This window comes from Castor canadensis, chromosome 7 (genome assembly GCF_047511655.1).
Source record: "Castor canadensis chromosome 7, mCasCan1.hap1v2, whole genome shotgun sequence".
Lineage (NCBI taxonomy): Eukaryota > Metazoa > Chordata > Mammalia > Rodentia > Castoridae > Castor > Castor canadensis.
Genome location: NC_133392.1, coordinates 53,072,403 through 53,090,683, shown reverse-complemented (window position 1 = coordinate 53,090,683; position 18,281 = coordinate 53,072,403). Strand labels below are relative to the sequence as shown.

At 33.2% G+C, this 18,281-nt stretch overlaps 1 protein-coding gene across 15 annotated transcripts in view; it reads right to left on the bottom strand.

Annotated features, from left to right (window-relative positions):
* Positions 1-18,281, bottom strand: part of Cabcoco1 (ciliary associated calcium binding coiled-coil 1) — a 179,095-nt gene that overhangs the window by 142,045 nt on the left and 18,769 nt on the right. For 14 of the 15 annotated variants that reach the window (XR_012449714.1, XM_074078950.1, XM_074078951.1 and 11 more), the window contains exons 3-5: positions 16,501-16,670; positions 11,864-12,008; positions 7,295-7,367 (exon numbers count right to left, since the gene is read on the bottom strand). Coding sequence is in view for 14 of the 15 variants with exons in the window: in XM_074078950.1 (XP_073935051.1) it covers positions 7,295-7,367; positions 11,864-12,008; positions 16,501-16,670 (388 nt within the window). In the remaining variant the exon portion in view is untranslated. The remainder of the gene's footprint in view (positions 1-7,294; positions 7,368-11,863; positions 12,009-16,500; positions 16,671-18,281) is intronic. The other variant, XM_074078940.1, reaches the window with a different exon arrangement.

Here is an 18,281-nt window from a genome sequence, read left to right as displayed (position 1 = left end):
CTTTTCGCTTCCTATCCAACCCCTACTTTCACTCCATTAGCCAAAGGTAAACTGTATTAATGGTTACTCTAAATTGTCTAGTTCTTTTACTGTTGCTTACATGTCTGTATATTTTCATGTTTAAAAAAAATAAATGGGGATACTATTCATATTACCCTTCTACACTTTTAATATTCAGATTACATTTAGCATAACCTTATCTAGGAATCTGCTACATTAGGTATAGACTTGACAGCTTTCTGTAGAGCAACTATACTTCCCTTCTGATTTGTCTTTGACCACTTTTAGCTTTTATAAACCATCATTCTATGAATATTCAGGTTTAAATAGTTTTATATCATTTGAATACTAAGTCTAAGAAGATTCTTAGCCTTTAAGGGACAAAGGATATTCATATTAAAAAACACTTTATAAATCCTGTCAGTTTGCTGCCTTCAAGCTGATTTTACAAATCTAACCTCCCACCAATTATACAGCCATGCTTTCTTGCATCTTTATTAATAATCATGTTAATTTTTTTTCTATAGCTAATCTTAGAATTGAAAGTTCCTCTTCTTTTTGAGTTCTGATAGTCATGACTCTGTCCACTATAATAAAATACCTGATATAATCAACTTATAGAAAGTAAAGTTTCATTTTGGGTCACAAGTTTGGAGGTTCCAGTATATGACTGATTGACCTCATTACTTTTGGGCCTGTGGCAAGGCAGCATATCATGAGAGGAGCATGTAATGGAACAAATCTGCTCACTCCATTTTTAGGAAGCAACGGAGAGATCACAGATGGGACCAAGGTCTCACAATCCCCTTCAAGGATGTGCTCTGGTGACCTAAAGATTTCCTGCTAGGCCCCATCTCTCAAAATTCCATCACCTCAATATAATGCTACCCAGCACTTAACGCATAGACCCTTGGGGGGGACATTTAACCATAGTAAGTACCTTGATAGCATTTAGGGTTGAATATGTTTATATGTTTGTGGGTAAAGTATATTCTCTCTTCATTTCCTGCCCATGTTTCTGTTATTTTTGTTGCCTTTTACTTATTTTATCATAGGAAATATTTGTGTATAAAATATTTTTGACCTTCATATATTAATTTGCAAGTATTTTCTCCCAGTTATTTAATATTTTTTATTTATGAGATCTTTCATCAAACTTTCAAAAAGTTTAAAAGCTGAGTATAAAAAGCTGAGTTTAAAAGTTAATTACAGGTCAGTATCTGTAATCCCAGAACTCAGGAGGCTGAGGCAGAAAAATGATGAATTCAAGGTCAGTCTTGGCTACATAAGAGACTTTGTCTCAAAAAAATATTAGGTGGCTAATTTCCCAATTAAAAATATTTTCTTCCATATGTTTCTCATGTTTTTATAGTTTTGTATTTTAAATTTAGCACTTAAACTGATTTTATTATTCTATTTTCCTCCTTTATTAGCTTGGCATTTATCATTCATGCACTGCTCACCCTAAAGATTATAATATGCATGCTTGACTTATTATTTTTATTTTTCTCAAACAATTCAAAATTCTTAGACCACTTTAACTGGTTTACCTTTGTTTCCATTTTCATTTTGTCATTGTGTATTTGAAACTTCACAAGACTTTGTTGTGTTATATACTTAACAATTATTTAGATATATCTGCCTATCTATATCTATCATCTATCTATCTATCTATTATATATCATTATCTATCATCTATCATCTGTCCATTTTACTCATGCTTAATATTGATCCTAATTCTCTCACTTTCCTTCTGGAATTATTTTCCTTATGCCTGAATTTTTTATTTTTTAAAAATAAATGTATTTTTAACTGATACAGAAAAACAAAAATTATACATAATAGGATAACAGAACATTTTGATACATGTGTATATTTTGCAATACTTAGATCAGGTTAAATAGATCTGTCTCCTAAAATATTTATAATTTCTTTATGATGAAAACTTAAAAAAATCTTTTCTCCTAGCTTTTGAAATATACTGCATATGATAATTATTTTTTATTACTCTACTGTACAATGGCATGCCAGAATTTTGTGTTCCTATTCCACTGTAACTTAGTACCCATTGATCAACTTTCTGCCATCTCACCCCTTCCTATTTTCCCTAGTGTCTTCTAGCCACCATTCTACTCTCAACTTCTATGAGATCAACTTTTTTAGACTCCACATATGAGTGAGAAGTGTGCTACTTGTCTTTCTGTTCCTGGCTTAGTTCACTTAACATAGTGATCTCCAGTTCCATCCATGTGGTTGCAAGTGATAGGATTTCACTCTTGTTTATAGAAATATAGTTTTCCATTGTATATGGGTACCACATTTTCTTTACTCATTCATGAGTTAATGGACACTGGTTGTTTCCAAGTGTTCAGCTATCATGAATAGTATTGCAATGGATATGAGGGTGCAGAAGTCTCCTTGCCATACTGATTTCATTTCTTTTGGACATATGCCCAGTAGTGGGATTTCTGGTTCTATTTTTAATTTTTAAAGGACACTCCATACTATTTTTCATAATGGCTGCACTAATTTGCATTCCCACCGAAAGTGGGAATTTTTACCAGCATTTATTACCATTAGTATTTTTAATAATAAGCATTGTTACTGGTAGATTTGGTTAACACTTCCCTGATGACTAGTGAGGTTGAACATTTATGTACTCTTTATCTGTTGGCCATTTATATATCTTTTCCTTTTAGAAATGTCTATTTGGTCTATTGTCCATTTGTTAATTGGGTTTAATATTGAGTTTTTGGAGTTCCTTGTACTTAATTTTCTTACCTTTTGCTTATCTGGAAATATCTCTTAAAATTTTCTCTTTTGAAGGATATTTTTGCTTGCTATGGAATTTTAGAGAGATAGACATTTTCTTAGAACAATTTAAAGTTAATTCATTGTGTTCTGGCTCACATTGATTCTGCTGAGAAGTCAGGGTGTTTTTGTTGCTGCTTCCCTGAAGGGAATTTCTTCTATGACTGGTTTTAACATTTTCTTCATCTTCTGTTTTTAGAAATTTCACTATAATATGTGTTGGGCATTCTAGATTAAAAATGACTTGAATCTAATTGCAAGTGTTGTTCTAGGTTCTTTTTTCTAGAATTTACTTCTTTTACCATGATGTCATTTTTTCATTATATCCATATTCTCTTAGACCGTTTCTGTGTTTGCCACACTTTTCCTTCTCATGCTTTATTTATTTCTTTTCCTTTGGCATATCTTTAAGCTTTCTGATTTTTCTCTTCAGCCATAACTAAATTGTTGTTAAATACATCTATTTGGTTCTTGATTTTAACTATTTTTTCAATTCTAGAATTTCCACCTAGTACGTTTTAATAATTTCTTGTTCTCTGCTAAAATTTAATATCATACCCTTTTTTTCAAGAATGTGTGTTTTTCTTACATATAATTATTTTAATGTGACTAGTTCAACACATGGAACACTTGTGGTCTGTTTATATTTTCTATAAGCCTGGTGATTTTTATTGTGTGACAAAGGCTGATTATAAGAAAACTGTTGCTATAGTTTGGAGTGCAGCACAACTTTGTTTTACTTTAGAAGAGGTTAGCATTACACACAGCTAATGTAAATACACCAGAAACTTAACACAATATGAAACTGAATTTAGCCCAAATAAGGACTGAAATCCTAAAATGTGGCCCTTTGCAATCTAATGTACAACTTTGGGGATTAACTATATCCTCCTCCCCTTCCAGTTTTTGTTCTCCTGGCTTCAGGTGTTTTCTAAATCTCTACTTCTCAGCTTCTAAGTCTTTTAGTCAGCTTTTCTAAACTTGCATGCTTATAGGTAGAAAGCATTTCCAAATGCCACACTTATCTTCTGGATATATAATGTTTTTGTGGTTAGCTGAACTTCCAAATGTTTAAGATTCCAAAAAATATTTTGTTGTTCCCATTGAACATAATAGGCCAATTTATAGTTTTGCATTATGGAATATGCCTGTCATTAAGGGAAATGGATCTCTTAATAAACTGGACTCATTTAAAAATTTGGGAGCTGGTAGAGTGGCTCAAGTGGTAGAGTGCTTGTTTAGTCAGCATGAACACCTGAGTTCAAACCCAGTGCTGCTAAAAAAGAAATCATTAAAAATTTGGTGTATTATATATGTTTTAACCAAACATATAACCAATTACCCCAGTGGATTTAAATGCTGCTTTACTACTTGTATTTGCCTCATACTAAAAATCCACATGTAAATTATTTTAGTTCTAAATTTTGTGTTTAAGAAGAATAAAAATAATATTTAAGCAAATATTTAAAAAACAAGACAATAGAAAGTTATTCCCAGATCACATGCAAAAAGTCGTGGCCTCTTTCTTCATCTCCAAGGCCACTTGTGTCTCCAAAACTTCTCTCTCTGTCTCTACCTTCCCTTTTGTTTAATAAGGAAGCATCTGATTACACTGAGCACTGCTGGGCAATACAGAATAATTTCCCCATCTCAAATTCCTTATCCTAATCAAATTTGCAAAGTTCCTTTTGCCGTGTAAGGTAACATATCAGCAAGTTCCTAGAATTAGTATGCATTCACCATCAAATGTTCAGGCAACATTCAAATGCCCCCAACCATCTCATAACTGTTTGTGTTGGTATTTTGATAGGGCATATTAATCTGTTTTTCATTGCTATAACAAAATAGCTGAAGCAGACGAACTTTATAAAGGAAAGGTTTACTTAGCTCATAGTATTGGAGATAAAGGGCATCATGCTTGGTTCTTGTGGGTACCTTATGGAAGGTTGTGGGTGGTGCCACAATGGCTGGAGTATGCATTCAAGGAAAAGGTCACATGTTGAAGTAGGAAGCCAGAGAGAGACTGGGGGTTTCACAATTCCTTCTGAGGGCACAGACCTAATGACCTAAGGACATACCACTAGGTCCCTATCTCCTAAAAGATTCTATCAGTGCCTACATCTCCACATTGGGGGCAAAGTTTCCAACAAAGGAACTTTTAGCGGACTGCACTTAACACATATCTAAACAATAACATACCTTCCAAAAAGATATGTTGCAATTAGATTCAAGTCATCTTAAATACATAAATTCACCCCATACATTAAAAAAATTTCCTTGTTGAAGATTCCACATTTTCTAAAGAGTTTCTCACAGTCTGGTTTGTTAATTACATCCCTATTATATGCTCCTTTATCTTCCATATTTTCAGTAAATGAGTAGTTAGTGTTAGAAGAACAATCAAGAGACTGGCCAGTTTAAATATCTTCAAGAACAATTCATAGGTGATTTGTGTCATTTTATTAGGAGGCAAATGCTTGGTTTTTCTCTTTTTGCATTGAGAAGATACTGTTATTTCATTAGGAGTTGAAGAATGGTGATTTTCTGTTTTATTATTCTGTTTTCATTTATGAACTGAATGCTTCCATGAAAAAAGGGCATTTATGTTTTGTTCTAATGACTTATGTACAATTAGGAAGGAAACTGACTTTCATCAGTGCTATCTAACTTGAATGTTTGTCTGAGAGTGAAATTTGAAGCATTCATTTGATTGTCATGTGACCCTTGTTTGGTTCCAGAGTGCTGAGATCAGCATGAATAATTGCACAGTAGAGGCCAGGCTCCTCCACAAAAGATTGAAAATTAAAAAACAGACATTTGCATCAAAAGTTAGCAGACACCTCTAAAATGTCATGACATATTGCAATATAATATTTGCTTTTGTTAATCATTTAAAATTCTATGAGCAATCTAATTCTTAAAGACCCAATACCTTTCCTTCAGAATTTTTTTTACAGCTCTAGGAAGCTTGGGGAAAGCACAAAAGAAAATGGAAAATAAATGAGCCAATCTGTGTCTACTTCATCCATTTTTATTTTTCCATGAGGACAAATCTCACCTAAATATATCCTTATAATATAGAATAAAGGCATGATTATTCAATTAACAAAGAGAAAGGGAGTTCTGAAATTTTTTCTTGATGACTCCAAATATCTACTTATGCTACTGTTCAAACCAGTCTCATTCCCCAACGTTTTGCTGAATACATTAAGATATATGGCAATATATGGTATATGAAATAATTATTTCAATGCTATCACAGTATGGAATCTAATTCTGAAATGGAAATGTTTTCAGTGAAACTTTAAGTGACAATTTAAGCTACAGTTTGAGGAGACTGCAAAGTAGAAACTTAAAGGAAAGGCAAAAGCAAAAAAGTTCCCTGTTTTACCACAGCACACTTTTAAGAGGTGTGCATTCATATTCAAATGGAGAGCAGGAACCAAGGACTGAGGTGTTTTGAAGTAAGCAACTTATAAATTCCAAATAACATTCAGGACAGAATCTTCCATTCTATTTGATACTTAATATCAGGAAAATTATAAAGATGCAATTCATGTTACTTCTGATATGATCATTCCTGTCTCTAATCCTTGGAGAAGACAATGAAGCCTCACAAAGTGATTGAGAAACTACAGGAGCACTTTTTATGGCATCTATAGTCTCCTTAAGACCTTGTTGTACTTGAGATTCATTCCTAGTAATCACAAATATGTCCTTATATGTAAGACATATTTAGACCATTTATTGTAGAAATTCTGTTCTGTGAACTGGCACTTCATAGCTTACTCTTAGTATTAATTGAGTGGCTACTGTGTTCTATTTGATGATATAGGCTGTCACACATCAAAGAAAAATAGCAAATCATCCTTGCCTTTAGGAAAATGACTGTTTAGTTATGTTGACTCTATCAATCCATAAAAAACAATTATAAAGCTATATAACAATGCATGTTTATGTGCTTATTGGTTTAATAGTACCCAAATTTCAGCAGGGAGAGACCAATTAAAATAAAATCGTAGACTATTATTTGAGAATTTGTCCAAATCCTTTGTCTGAGATAGGATTGCAATTAAGGTAGGTTTGCTTCCCTGAGGAAGTGGAATTTGAATTAGGCCTTAAAAAATGAGTAGACTGAAAAGCAATGAGAAATTAGAAGAGATTTAACTGAATTAATTTATCTCATTTTTCCTGGTTTTATTTGTATGAAGACATACAGGCCCTATTCAATTGAGCTTTGTCAAATAATCCATAAATTCTTAAGTATATGTGACTAACAATGCTTCTTAATGCCAAAAGACAGCTTATTTTCTTAATCCAAAGCTCACTTTATATAGTTATTCTTTTGCCAGTTACTAGTTGGTTATATTAACACTTGAATAATCTTGACAAGAAGTTGCTCTGAGCAGTTGAAGATCCAGATGCTGATCAGCATGCATTAAGTGATTCAGCTTAATTGGTTCCATCTAGATAAATTACTTACCTCAGTTCCTATCACAATTTCTTCCCTTGTAGAGTAAAACATAAACTCATATAACTTGTAGTGTTGAAATAAGCTGAAAAACAAAATAAATATGCAATAGTTATAAATTTCAGGAGAAAAGAAAATGTATAAAAAGCATTTATTAAAGAACTCATACTGACTAAGCTAAAGACATTAAACATTAATATAAAATTAGCTGCTTCCTTTATTCCCAAGTAAGTTGTTCAGAAATTCTAGGGAATGAAAGTTTTAACTTTTTGAGATATTGACAATATAACGTAGTACCTAGAATAATGTCGGTAAATCCATGTGTGATGATTGGATAGGTTTGGATAAGGGAGCAATTAGATTGCATCTGAACTTTTTCTAGCCTCAAACCAAACGATGCACCATCCCTAAATAACATCAAACTTCTCATTATTTATGTTTTGCTCCAAACTGGAGTCAATTTACTCTGGTATGAATAGCACTGGATGCTATAATCTACTTCAACATCAATTACTTCTTACATTGCCAAACTGTTTCAAGATTAAATTAATCTCCAATAACTCATGAAAAATGATGCAACATGAACCAAAATCCATTTAGAGGATGTCTGATTCTCCTGCAGAATATTCAGTCACACATCAAAGGGTGGAATAAATTTAAGTCTGATCATTTCCTTTCTTCTTACCTTAGAACTAGGTGGCCAGTGAATAAAAACTACAGAAAGTCAAAGGATAGGATTTCCTGAAAATAAATATTTCTAGCAAGTTTAAAGAGCTCAGCAATGTATCATTCAAAGTTAAAATTTTACTGAAGGGCTGACTTCTAATATCCTGTTTGTGATAATATTTGAATTTTTCTAATTCTCTTCCTGCTGGTTGGGAAAATTAATAGACTCATAATACAGCAAAATGCCCAAGAAAAAAAAAATTGTCTTAGTGGTTTCTCTTTCACTCTGGTGCCTTTTGCTATTTAAGAAAATTGATTTTAATATAACTGAGAAATTAACATTTGCAAAATGTAGCTACAGAGCATGTATAATAATGGGTTCTCCTGAATGCTGTAATGGATCAAAGTTTCAATTCATTTGAAATCAATGAAGAAATCCTCAGGCAGCTGGGTCCCTCTGAGTTATATTAGCAGTTGATCTCACTACTAACACAATCCATTAAAAAGTGATGGGTGTGTGGACTCAGACATGGCTTTTTTTTTTTTAAAGAAACCCTTGTACACTTGAATTACTCATCAACATCACAAAACTAACTTAGCTTTTGATATGGCTTTGATTTTCTGGCTAGAAAAATACATTAGATTAGTGAAGTTTGATAATCCATTGAAGCAAAATAAATTCAAATTCTCTCCCCTTTACACTGGTGACCTAGAGAAAGATATAAAGTCAAAAATATTACACAGGCAATAGCTGATGTTGAGTGAAAATTTTAAGACTATATTTTGGAAATTTGTTATCCTGTAAGTGTAATAAAGCAAAATTCCCCTTTCTCCATCTTGTATCATACAAAGAACTTAACATTTCTTCCTGTAGTCTCATAATTATTCAGCCTTATTTTCCTTATTGCATATAGGAATTAGATTGTTTCATGCCCAAAGAGAAATTAAACAATGAAAATAACATAAGTTAGTTATGGTGGTAAAAAATGCTGGATTGTGGGCTCGGCAAGGGCTAGCTTGATATACCCAAGGTTGGGACCCTAAGGTGGTAATTTCCCATGTGTAGGTCAAATCTCCTCTTTTGTTTAGCTTCCGTCTCCATCTTCCCCAGGGACTATTAGATGGTCTTGCATGAGAACAAAGTGTCACTTCAGCTGTGGGAATGCATTTTCTCTCTTCATTTTATTTATTTATTTTGGGACTGCAGTTTGAACTCACGGCTTCATGCTTGCAAAGCAGGTGCTATACCGCTTGAACTACATCTCCAGTTAGTTTTGCTTTGGTTGTTTTGGAACTATTTGCCTGGGCTGGCCTTGATCCTTGATCTTCCTGATCTCAGCCTTCCAAGTAAGTAGGATTACAGGTGTGAGCCACAAGTGCCTGACTGCTCTCTTCCTTTAGACTCTAGCTTGTCTCAAGGCTATTTTGTCACGTACATAGAGTTAGTTCTAAATTCAAGGGAGATGAAATGAAAACAAATCAAGGTGCTTGGTTCCATGTCAGGAAGTGCAATATGCAGTTGTGCACAGGGCAGGCAGGACTGATTTTTTTTATATTGGGTATATGCCTAATTCTCAGGGAATAGGTAGAATATACAATAAAAGAAGTGTGTTTGGACTATATATATATATATATATATATATATATATATATTTGTATATGTATGATATTTATGTTAAAAATCTTCAGTGGCATTCATATTTGTATTTATAGTTGCATGCATTATATGATATACGCAACTGTATATATTGCACAAGTAGGTTATAGCAGTAATTATAATAACGTGTGGGAAAAATTTTGGTATTAGTTTTTTCAAGTCAAAGACACATCATAGAGTATACAATTTAGACTGTATTAAGAACATCCAATGAAATTTAAGCTTATTTCCAAGTTAAGTTTCATGTGCTGATAGGTCATGTTCCAAAAATTGCTCTCCTTAAATTGAGTAAGATTTTGAGTGGTTGGGTAAATGTAATATTAACTTAAATTGAAACACACACACTTATGGTAATCAAGTTACCTTCATATTTATAAAAGCGCCATGTGGTCATCAAAATGAATGTATTTTATAGTTTAATTGCCTCTAAATTTACACTTGTAGACCTATGAGGAATTCTGAACAGGTGTTATATAAAAGTTCATTTCTCTTCACACAATTTCAGTATCAATTCCAGATATTCGATGAAAGGATATTTTATCTTTCTGTAATAGGGGTATTTAAAATGCATAATTTCTTTGAAATCTCAAAATGAAGATTTACCAGCATTGAAATAGTTCTGGTATACTTTTTGGCTAATCTCTTAAATATTACTTTTTTCTGAGGTATAGGATTAGAGATTTTTGGTATATGAGGTTACCTTAGTAGGATCTAAAAGTGATCCTACTAACTAACATTGACATATCTCCTAACTTAGCCATTATCAGAAAGAAAATGTTAAGAAATACATTGATGAACATTTTCCTAGAGAGATGAGATGAGAGGGAAAAAGAAAAGCCATTCTTCACTGTTAAGAAGGCATCATTATGGGGCTTATGTAGGTTTTGCTGCTATGGTTAACTATTGGTCCCAGTGCCCATTATAAACCTCCTGGGCTTAGAGCTCAGCTGTAAAATGTGTTCTGCGAGAGTGACCTGCCTTGTTCCAATAGAGGGAGAAGATAAAGAAGGATGCAAACACAAATGTGCATCAGGGTTTGCAACTCTCAAACCCTGATGGGCAGAAAGAACTTGGTTCTCATCCAGTTCTCCATTTCCCAGTCCCTTCCCTCCCCTAGCACAAGGACTGTGTCTTGTTCTAATCGATAGGAAAACTACTGTGACTTTTAGTGAGAATCACTCATTAGGAGGTATGTTTTTATATTGAGAAATCACATTATGTCAAATGCAATTATATAAAAATATTATATCACATGCCATTATTAATTCTTGCCAGTATATAAGCTTTACCATATTAAACACACTAATATTTATAGAGCTTCCAGACTACAGTCAGGATCTTTGCCAAGCAAATCATGAGGCTTTCTAGGATATTTGGCACTCTTCGTTTCAGAATGTTAATTTGTAATGTTGCAAAATATTGGAGTATATAGGATAAAAGGAATGAGGATATTGTGCAGAAACTTTTAGTTAGGCAAAACGAGATTTTCATCCATTCTTATTTGAATATTTATATGACTCAAATGTGGACTTTGCAACAGACTACATAAAAAGACAAGTATCTTAGTTCACCAATGAAGAATCACTGTAATAAAAACTTTCCCTCCGTCCACCATCACTTTCTAAGTAGAGAGACTTAATAATGAGTTTAATGATCAACAGTACAAAATTTTTTAGGGTTCATAATAAACTTGAGGAAATTATAAACCTCTTCCATTTCTAACACAAAGCACTTAAATTTTTAAATGGAAATAAATGTGGCTCTTTAAAATGTAAAGTTAAGTAGTTGGAAAGGTCATTTACCTAGACTATAGAATCTACAATAATTACATCTGATTAATCAGAAAGAATAATTTCATTAATAAAATGCTATTAATTACAGATGCAGAGAAAAATTTAATTCTTAGGAAATTTATTATAGTTCTAGAAAAATCATGTTTATCAAACAAAAACTATTTCATTTTTTTGGTGACACTGAAGTTTGAACTCAGGACCTCATGCTTGTGAAGTAGGTGCTCTGCCACTTGAACCATACCTCCAGTTCCACAAACCATTTTTAAGAATGAAGCATTAACTGAAATGCTAAATATCCTGATTTTATTTACTACATGAAAAATTTGAACATTATCTGCTTAGTGGTGGGGTTAATTGCATAGATTCTGTAAGCATCTGACTTTGCTAAAAACTGAATTATTTTTTATTTAATATATATTTTCTAGAAGATATCAAATTAAAAATAAATGCTACTAAAATACATACCTGATTTTTAAGTAATCAATGATAGCATTGGCTTGTTTTACATCAAAAATATTCCATTCCTTTTTTTTTTGTGAATGCCTTGGTCCAATTTCAGCCATAACTTCCCCAAACCACTTTATGCTATCTTCTAAGGACATATGTAGGGCTGAAATGAAATCCAGGGAAATCTTAAGCATTATTTCAATAGATGTTTTAGGAGTAAAATAATCCAAGATGTATTAAGTATGCCAAAACTTTCTTTGTTCAGCATTTTTGAGGACAAATGGTAAAACTTGCTGCTTCTTCAAAAGAAATTAATAATTACATTTTGTGTCAAGAATGGCAGTAATTCATCCAATCACTGTAAATTACTGTAATGCTACACAACTGTCGTGTGTGTGTGTGTATGTGTGTGTGTGTGTGTGTGTGTGTGTGTGTGTGTGTGGTGGGGGTTGAACTCAGGTCTTTATGCTTGTTAGGTAGGTGTTATGTCACTTGAGTCACTCACTCCTTGCTTTGGTAATTTTTGAGCTAGGCCTGTCTTTATGCCTGGGCTGTGATCCTACTATATGGGCTTCTCTGTGTAGGTGAGCGGTGACAGGTATGCACTGCCATGTCCAGCCATTGGTTGAGATGGGGTAGTCTGAAATTTTCACCAAGGCTGGCCTTCAACTCCAATTTTCCCAATCTCTGCCTCTTGAGTAGTGAGGATTTCAGACTCAAGCCACTGTGCCTGGCCTATATTTCCATTTTAAAATGAAAAAGAAAATCAAAATCCATGTAAGAGTTTAATGGAATGATTATTTTAAAAACTGATCTTAGAAAAAAGGATATATAAAATTATAGGAAAGCTGGTTGACTTAGCTGGTGAGGAGACCCAGACAGTAGGTTCAGTGATGTAGACAGCTCAGAGCTAAAAATGTAAGTGAGCAAAGTCCACTAACAATTGACAGTAGCTGATCATTATGTGAGAATTGGAACTAGATTTTCAATAGCAATATGCATTTTATGTAGAATACCAAGACATCTTTTTCTTTTCTACAGCTACAGACTCATAACTCCTAAACTTTTTCTTAACTGTGTGCCTAGTGAGGCTGGCAAGAGCCAGAGGGAAGGGCACAAAAGAATGACAGCTGTACCACCATCACCCACAATGAACAGCTCTGTGATTCCTATCTATCTACTGACAGCTACAAACAAACAAAAACAAATACTCTGGACTATCTTCTGTGGCATTTGGCCAATTGGGGAAGAAGTAGATAAATGTCAAAAACCTTAGACTTCATTTTCATAGTGTCTATAATAAAAATATTAATTTCTATTATATTTTCTTATTTTATAGAGCATATAAATTATGCTTGTTTTCACTAGTGGAATCAAAATATCAACACATACACTCTCCCCACTCACTTGGAAGATGGCTTCAGGTAAATGGAGCGTCTGGAGGGACCTTTGCTGACAATAGTTGGTATATTAAACCAAGGTGGCTGGAAGTGAAGAGTTGAAAGGCTCTGGGCAAATGGAGGCTGGGCTGGTTGTTAGGAGGAGGTGAATATTAGTAGGGGACCTAGGCAAGTGATCTGAGGGAACTGTGCCTGCTAGAAAATCATCAGTAAATGTTTCACTTCCTGAAATTGAATGGATCTGGGGTGGTGGTGGGGATGGAGATAAAAATAAAGCTGGGAGACTATATGCTGATTGCTGGATCCAGCCTCTTCTGGATTACATAGCTACTCTTTCTTTCTAGGATGTACATTCTATGTACCCCATAGAATGGGTACTTCTAGAATTAGAAAGCAGCATAAAACTATGTAAAAACTAAAATCTGGTTAAGTGAAACAGCTGGTTCACTTCTCATATCCTCCCTCCAGATGATTTTTATGGATGTCAGATATACTGAATTGTTGCTGGATAGCTAGGTTTTCCTATATTAATCTAAGTGGAATTTAACTCAATTGTACATTTCCCTATCTGTCATAAATGTTTTTTTGCAAATAGTAGTAACTTTAGAAATGAAAAATCTGCTGGATAAGGGTAATTCATAAATGAATGGAAAATTCTGAATTATTTTATTAATAAAGTGGTATTAATTAGAGATGCAAAGAAAAGAAATTCTTAGATAATTGACTGTAATTCTAGATGAAATTATACTTATCAAACACAAAATACATTTATAAGACTATTTCCTTACGTTGAAAAATAACCAACTCTTTAAAACTGTTTCTCTATGCCTAATGCCTTTCTATTGTTGTGTTAAAAACTATGAAAGTTATCATTTCACTTATCTAGCTGAAATATTTGCTCTTTTAAAAATCACATTCAGTGATGTGATTAAACTATTAAAGATTAAACCAATTAAATAGTAAAGCTTCTAGAAATAAAATTTATTCTTGAAAATCTAGGGTAATGAAAGAAAACGCTAGACTTAAAATTAACAGGAGAACTTAGGGTGTTACCTCATAACTGACCCTTGCTAAGTAGGTGACCCAACTCTCACTTCCTTTATTTGTAAAACAAGAGCACTTATTTTCAAATTACAGAGTTGTTGTGGTGATGAAATAAGAAATGCACATGAAATGCTTGGTAGACTGAAAAGATTAATATTCATATACATTGTAAGTGAGAAGTGCTTTCTAGCATTCAGCTGAAGCTAGGCACATTTGATATAACGGTCAAGAGGATGGGCTCTCATTTGCTGAGTTTGACCCCATCTGACCTTAAGTTTTATTTAACCCCTCCGACCCTTATTTGCTTTTTTCATAAGACTGTGTGTGAATTAAATAAAACATATTTGTAAGGCAATTGATGCTGTGACTGGCACAAGCTAATGCTACATAAATGCTACAAGTTATAGTTACAGTTGGGGAAAAATTTAACATCATAGGAATTAAAAAATGATTTGGTAGTTACATACTAATAGTCAAGTTGTACATCAGGGAGTCAATCTAGGCCTATGGACCTAATAAGAGACAAATATCCATTCTCTCTAGTAGTCTACCAGCATCTTTGTTCAGATCCTAGGAAAATAAGACTCCTTCCTAACATTCGCAGAGCACTGCTTCCAGGAGTCCTCAAGAATACCAACATCTGCAGATGTTACAGAAAGTGGCATAGTACTTACATGTAACCTATGTGCAGTCTCCCTAACAATAATGACAATGATAATAGTAATACCTAATACAATGTAAATGCCAGGTAAAGAGCTGTTAGACTCTATTGTTTAAGGAATGATGACCAAAAAAAGGCTGCACATGTCCAACACAGACACAATTTTCAATCTACAGTTGGTAGAATCCCTGAGGGCCAACTGTCAAGACAACTCTACAGACCCTATGTTCCATAAACTTTTAGGGAGATCTAATCTGATTCTAGGTGGGTTGTCTACAGAATTCATGTAGATATGCAGGGAAGTTGGAGACATGGATCAGATCAGAAACTGAATTAGGCTGAAATGCAGTTCCACACTGTGTGGGCCACACAACAAACAGCCAGGACTGTGTTCTCTGGCTTTTCCTATTAAGCTGTGGCTGAATGGGCAAGATGACCATGTGCTTAGGTCCTGCCACCACTCATTTAAACATAAACAGACCTCACCCGTTTGAACATGTAAACAAACTGAAATTGCGTGCTTTGTGATGGTGTCTATAGCCTTGCTGAGTCCAAAGGCTTGAAAGAATACATTTTTTTCTACTAGAAAAAAGTATTAGATTTCCTTCTTCTTTACTGGTTCTATGTGTGTATTTTTACTCTCTCATGGTTTATGAGTAGTTGGATGGACCCCGTTCAAATTTTAGAAATTCATTTTGAACTGATATCGACAATATATAAGATTGCCTACAACAAATATTCTTGAATCAGTTATAAGGTATGGAAAATGTTTAAAATGGAAATATTTTCTCAAATTTGGAATGTGAGGTCCATGAGTTTTTGTTTCCCTCTAGTCTCTAGTTTATGAATACTCTGAACAGAGGCTGCTGCCATGTCATAATTCTCTTTTAAAATTTAATTTTGCAAAGGTGATATTTTCTTGTTTCAAAAAATACATATGCAGATATATTGTGAGAAGATCTCCTCCAACCTTTCTTACCCACATGCCCACTACCCTTCCCCAAATGTAATTTTTATTATTTTTTTCTGTATTCTTCCAACTTTGTTATATATAAACAAAAACATAAGTTCTTACTCTTGTCTCTTTTTTAAAGCACACAGTTTTTTTCCACTTTGCTTTACTTAATAATATCATAACCTTCCATACAAAACTTAGAAATCTTCCTCATTCTTTTCTTTTTCTAGCTGTAAAGTATTCCATTTTAGAGACAGGCTAAATACTTTAGGACTTTTGATTTCAGAAGACTTTTAGATATGTAGAAAAGTTGCAAAAATATTATATAGAGTCCCCAGGTGTTTGGAGGGTGGATGGGACTGATAAGATTTGAAAATGAAATTAGCATATCTTTGGCAAATTGATTGTTAAGAGAACTTTAGCCTTGTAAAGTATTATTTGAAGATTTACAGCTCACTGAAGAGATGAACCATATCTTTGAAATAACCAGATAAGAAACTGAAGACATTATAAGAAAACCAAGAGCTTTTGTATATTAATTTGGATGGTAGACTAAATTTCCTTTTCTTGAAAAAGAGAATAGTAGTATACTTACTTCTAAGATTATGAAGTAACATATCCAGTAAAGTCATAAATTTTGAATACTGAGTAACAGAAAAATCCATTCCTTTAGCCCACATAAATCCAGAAACATAATAATCTAGTATAATGGCATCCTTTAAATGAGTATGAAGGTTTTTGAAATTCAAAAATATTCTGAGTTTTCTGTAACAAAAAGAAAAATCCAGATGTTAAATCAGATTAAATACTGAATGGTTCCTTTAAGTTCTGAAAAAGAATATTTTTCTTGAGTGACAAGAAAAATTCCATAATGCTCATGATCTAAAAATTTTTAGTTATTTCAGAATCCGTAAGTTCAAAATGACATTCAAAAGAGAAAGAGGGAAAGGTAGAGACACAGAAAGAAGAGAGACAGAGAGCAAACTCTGCTTGGTTTCCTTTTTTCTAATACTCCTCCTCTGCCTCCTCTACTTCCTTCTTCTGTCTTCCATGTCTAGTATTATATTTCCTCTAAAATTCAATATTTCCTTCCATTTGTACAATTAGATCTCTTTTATTTCTGAAAATGTTCAGTAACTAGGTTGTTAAAAATCCCCTTCTATTTTATTTTTTTAAAGAATTCCAGTTAAGTACATTTTATTAATTTTAATCTTTAGCTGTGTTTTTTTACCTTAGGTTTTAGATTTTTCAAACATATTTTCTTTCCATTTTGTATATTTATTATTATGGATTTCTCTGTCCTTTAGCATGTTTTCAACAGAGTTGGGTTGCTATAAATTTCACTTCAAATTCTGTAAGGTCTTTCTTTTTCTACTTTTTAAAAACTTTTTTAATAGCTTACTTCTGATTATTTCTTCCTTGAGCTTTTATGTTTTTGTTGTGATTTCTTTTTCTTTTTTAAATTAATCAAAAATATTTTATATTTTTGTCCATTCATGACTATATCTTTCTGTTATGTTTTCTTTTTTGCTATTTTGCTTTTCCTATAAACGTCCTTTTATGTTTTTTATTTTCTTGCAATGCCCTTGTATGCATATTACCTATTGCTTAACTTGAATAAATTTTTTTTTGTCCTTGGAAAACTACTTTCATGAAGTTCATTGGAGGTGGAGACCTGGTCATGTTACAAACTAGTAAACATTTCCTGTTTGAAGTAACTTTGTGAATTATTCAAACTTTTGCATTTTTTTCATTAGTGGAGGAAAAGATGAAAAAAGATGATACAGAAAGTACTTGCTCAAAGTCTAACATCTTGACTCTGCTATCACAGACAAGGATTCTTAGGATGGTACTTTAGGGTTTTCTCTATCTGGGAGGCAAATATGTTTCTTAAGTTCATCCAAAGATGTTCACTATGTGTGTTTTCCTTACATTTTCTCCTGCACTTCTGGCTGATCTGTAATGACTGTGGCAATCATCTTCATATTTCATGGTTTGGACTCTCAGCATTAACCTTGTTTTGACAAAGATAGAATTGACATTTCCTTGTTGCTTACTTATGATTTCTGAGGGAAGTTGGGGAAGAGTATGTGTGTGACAACTTCATACTGCCATCTTCTAAATGGCAGTCCTTATTATTCATAATATGAAAGTAAGTTATAGGATCAGAGTAATGTGTACAGCAGAATCTAACAAGTTTAGGAACAAATAAAGTTTGTGCTCATATGTATTTAATTAACTCTCCAACATCCATTTTATGTGCAGTGGCACTAGGGTAAACCTCAACCCCCAAAGTGAGATCTGATTATTTTAAGCAATCATTCTAATCTTACTCAATTTCCCATAATGCCATATAATGTCATTCAGTATATGAAA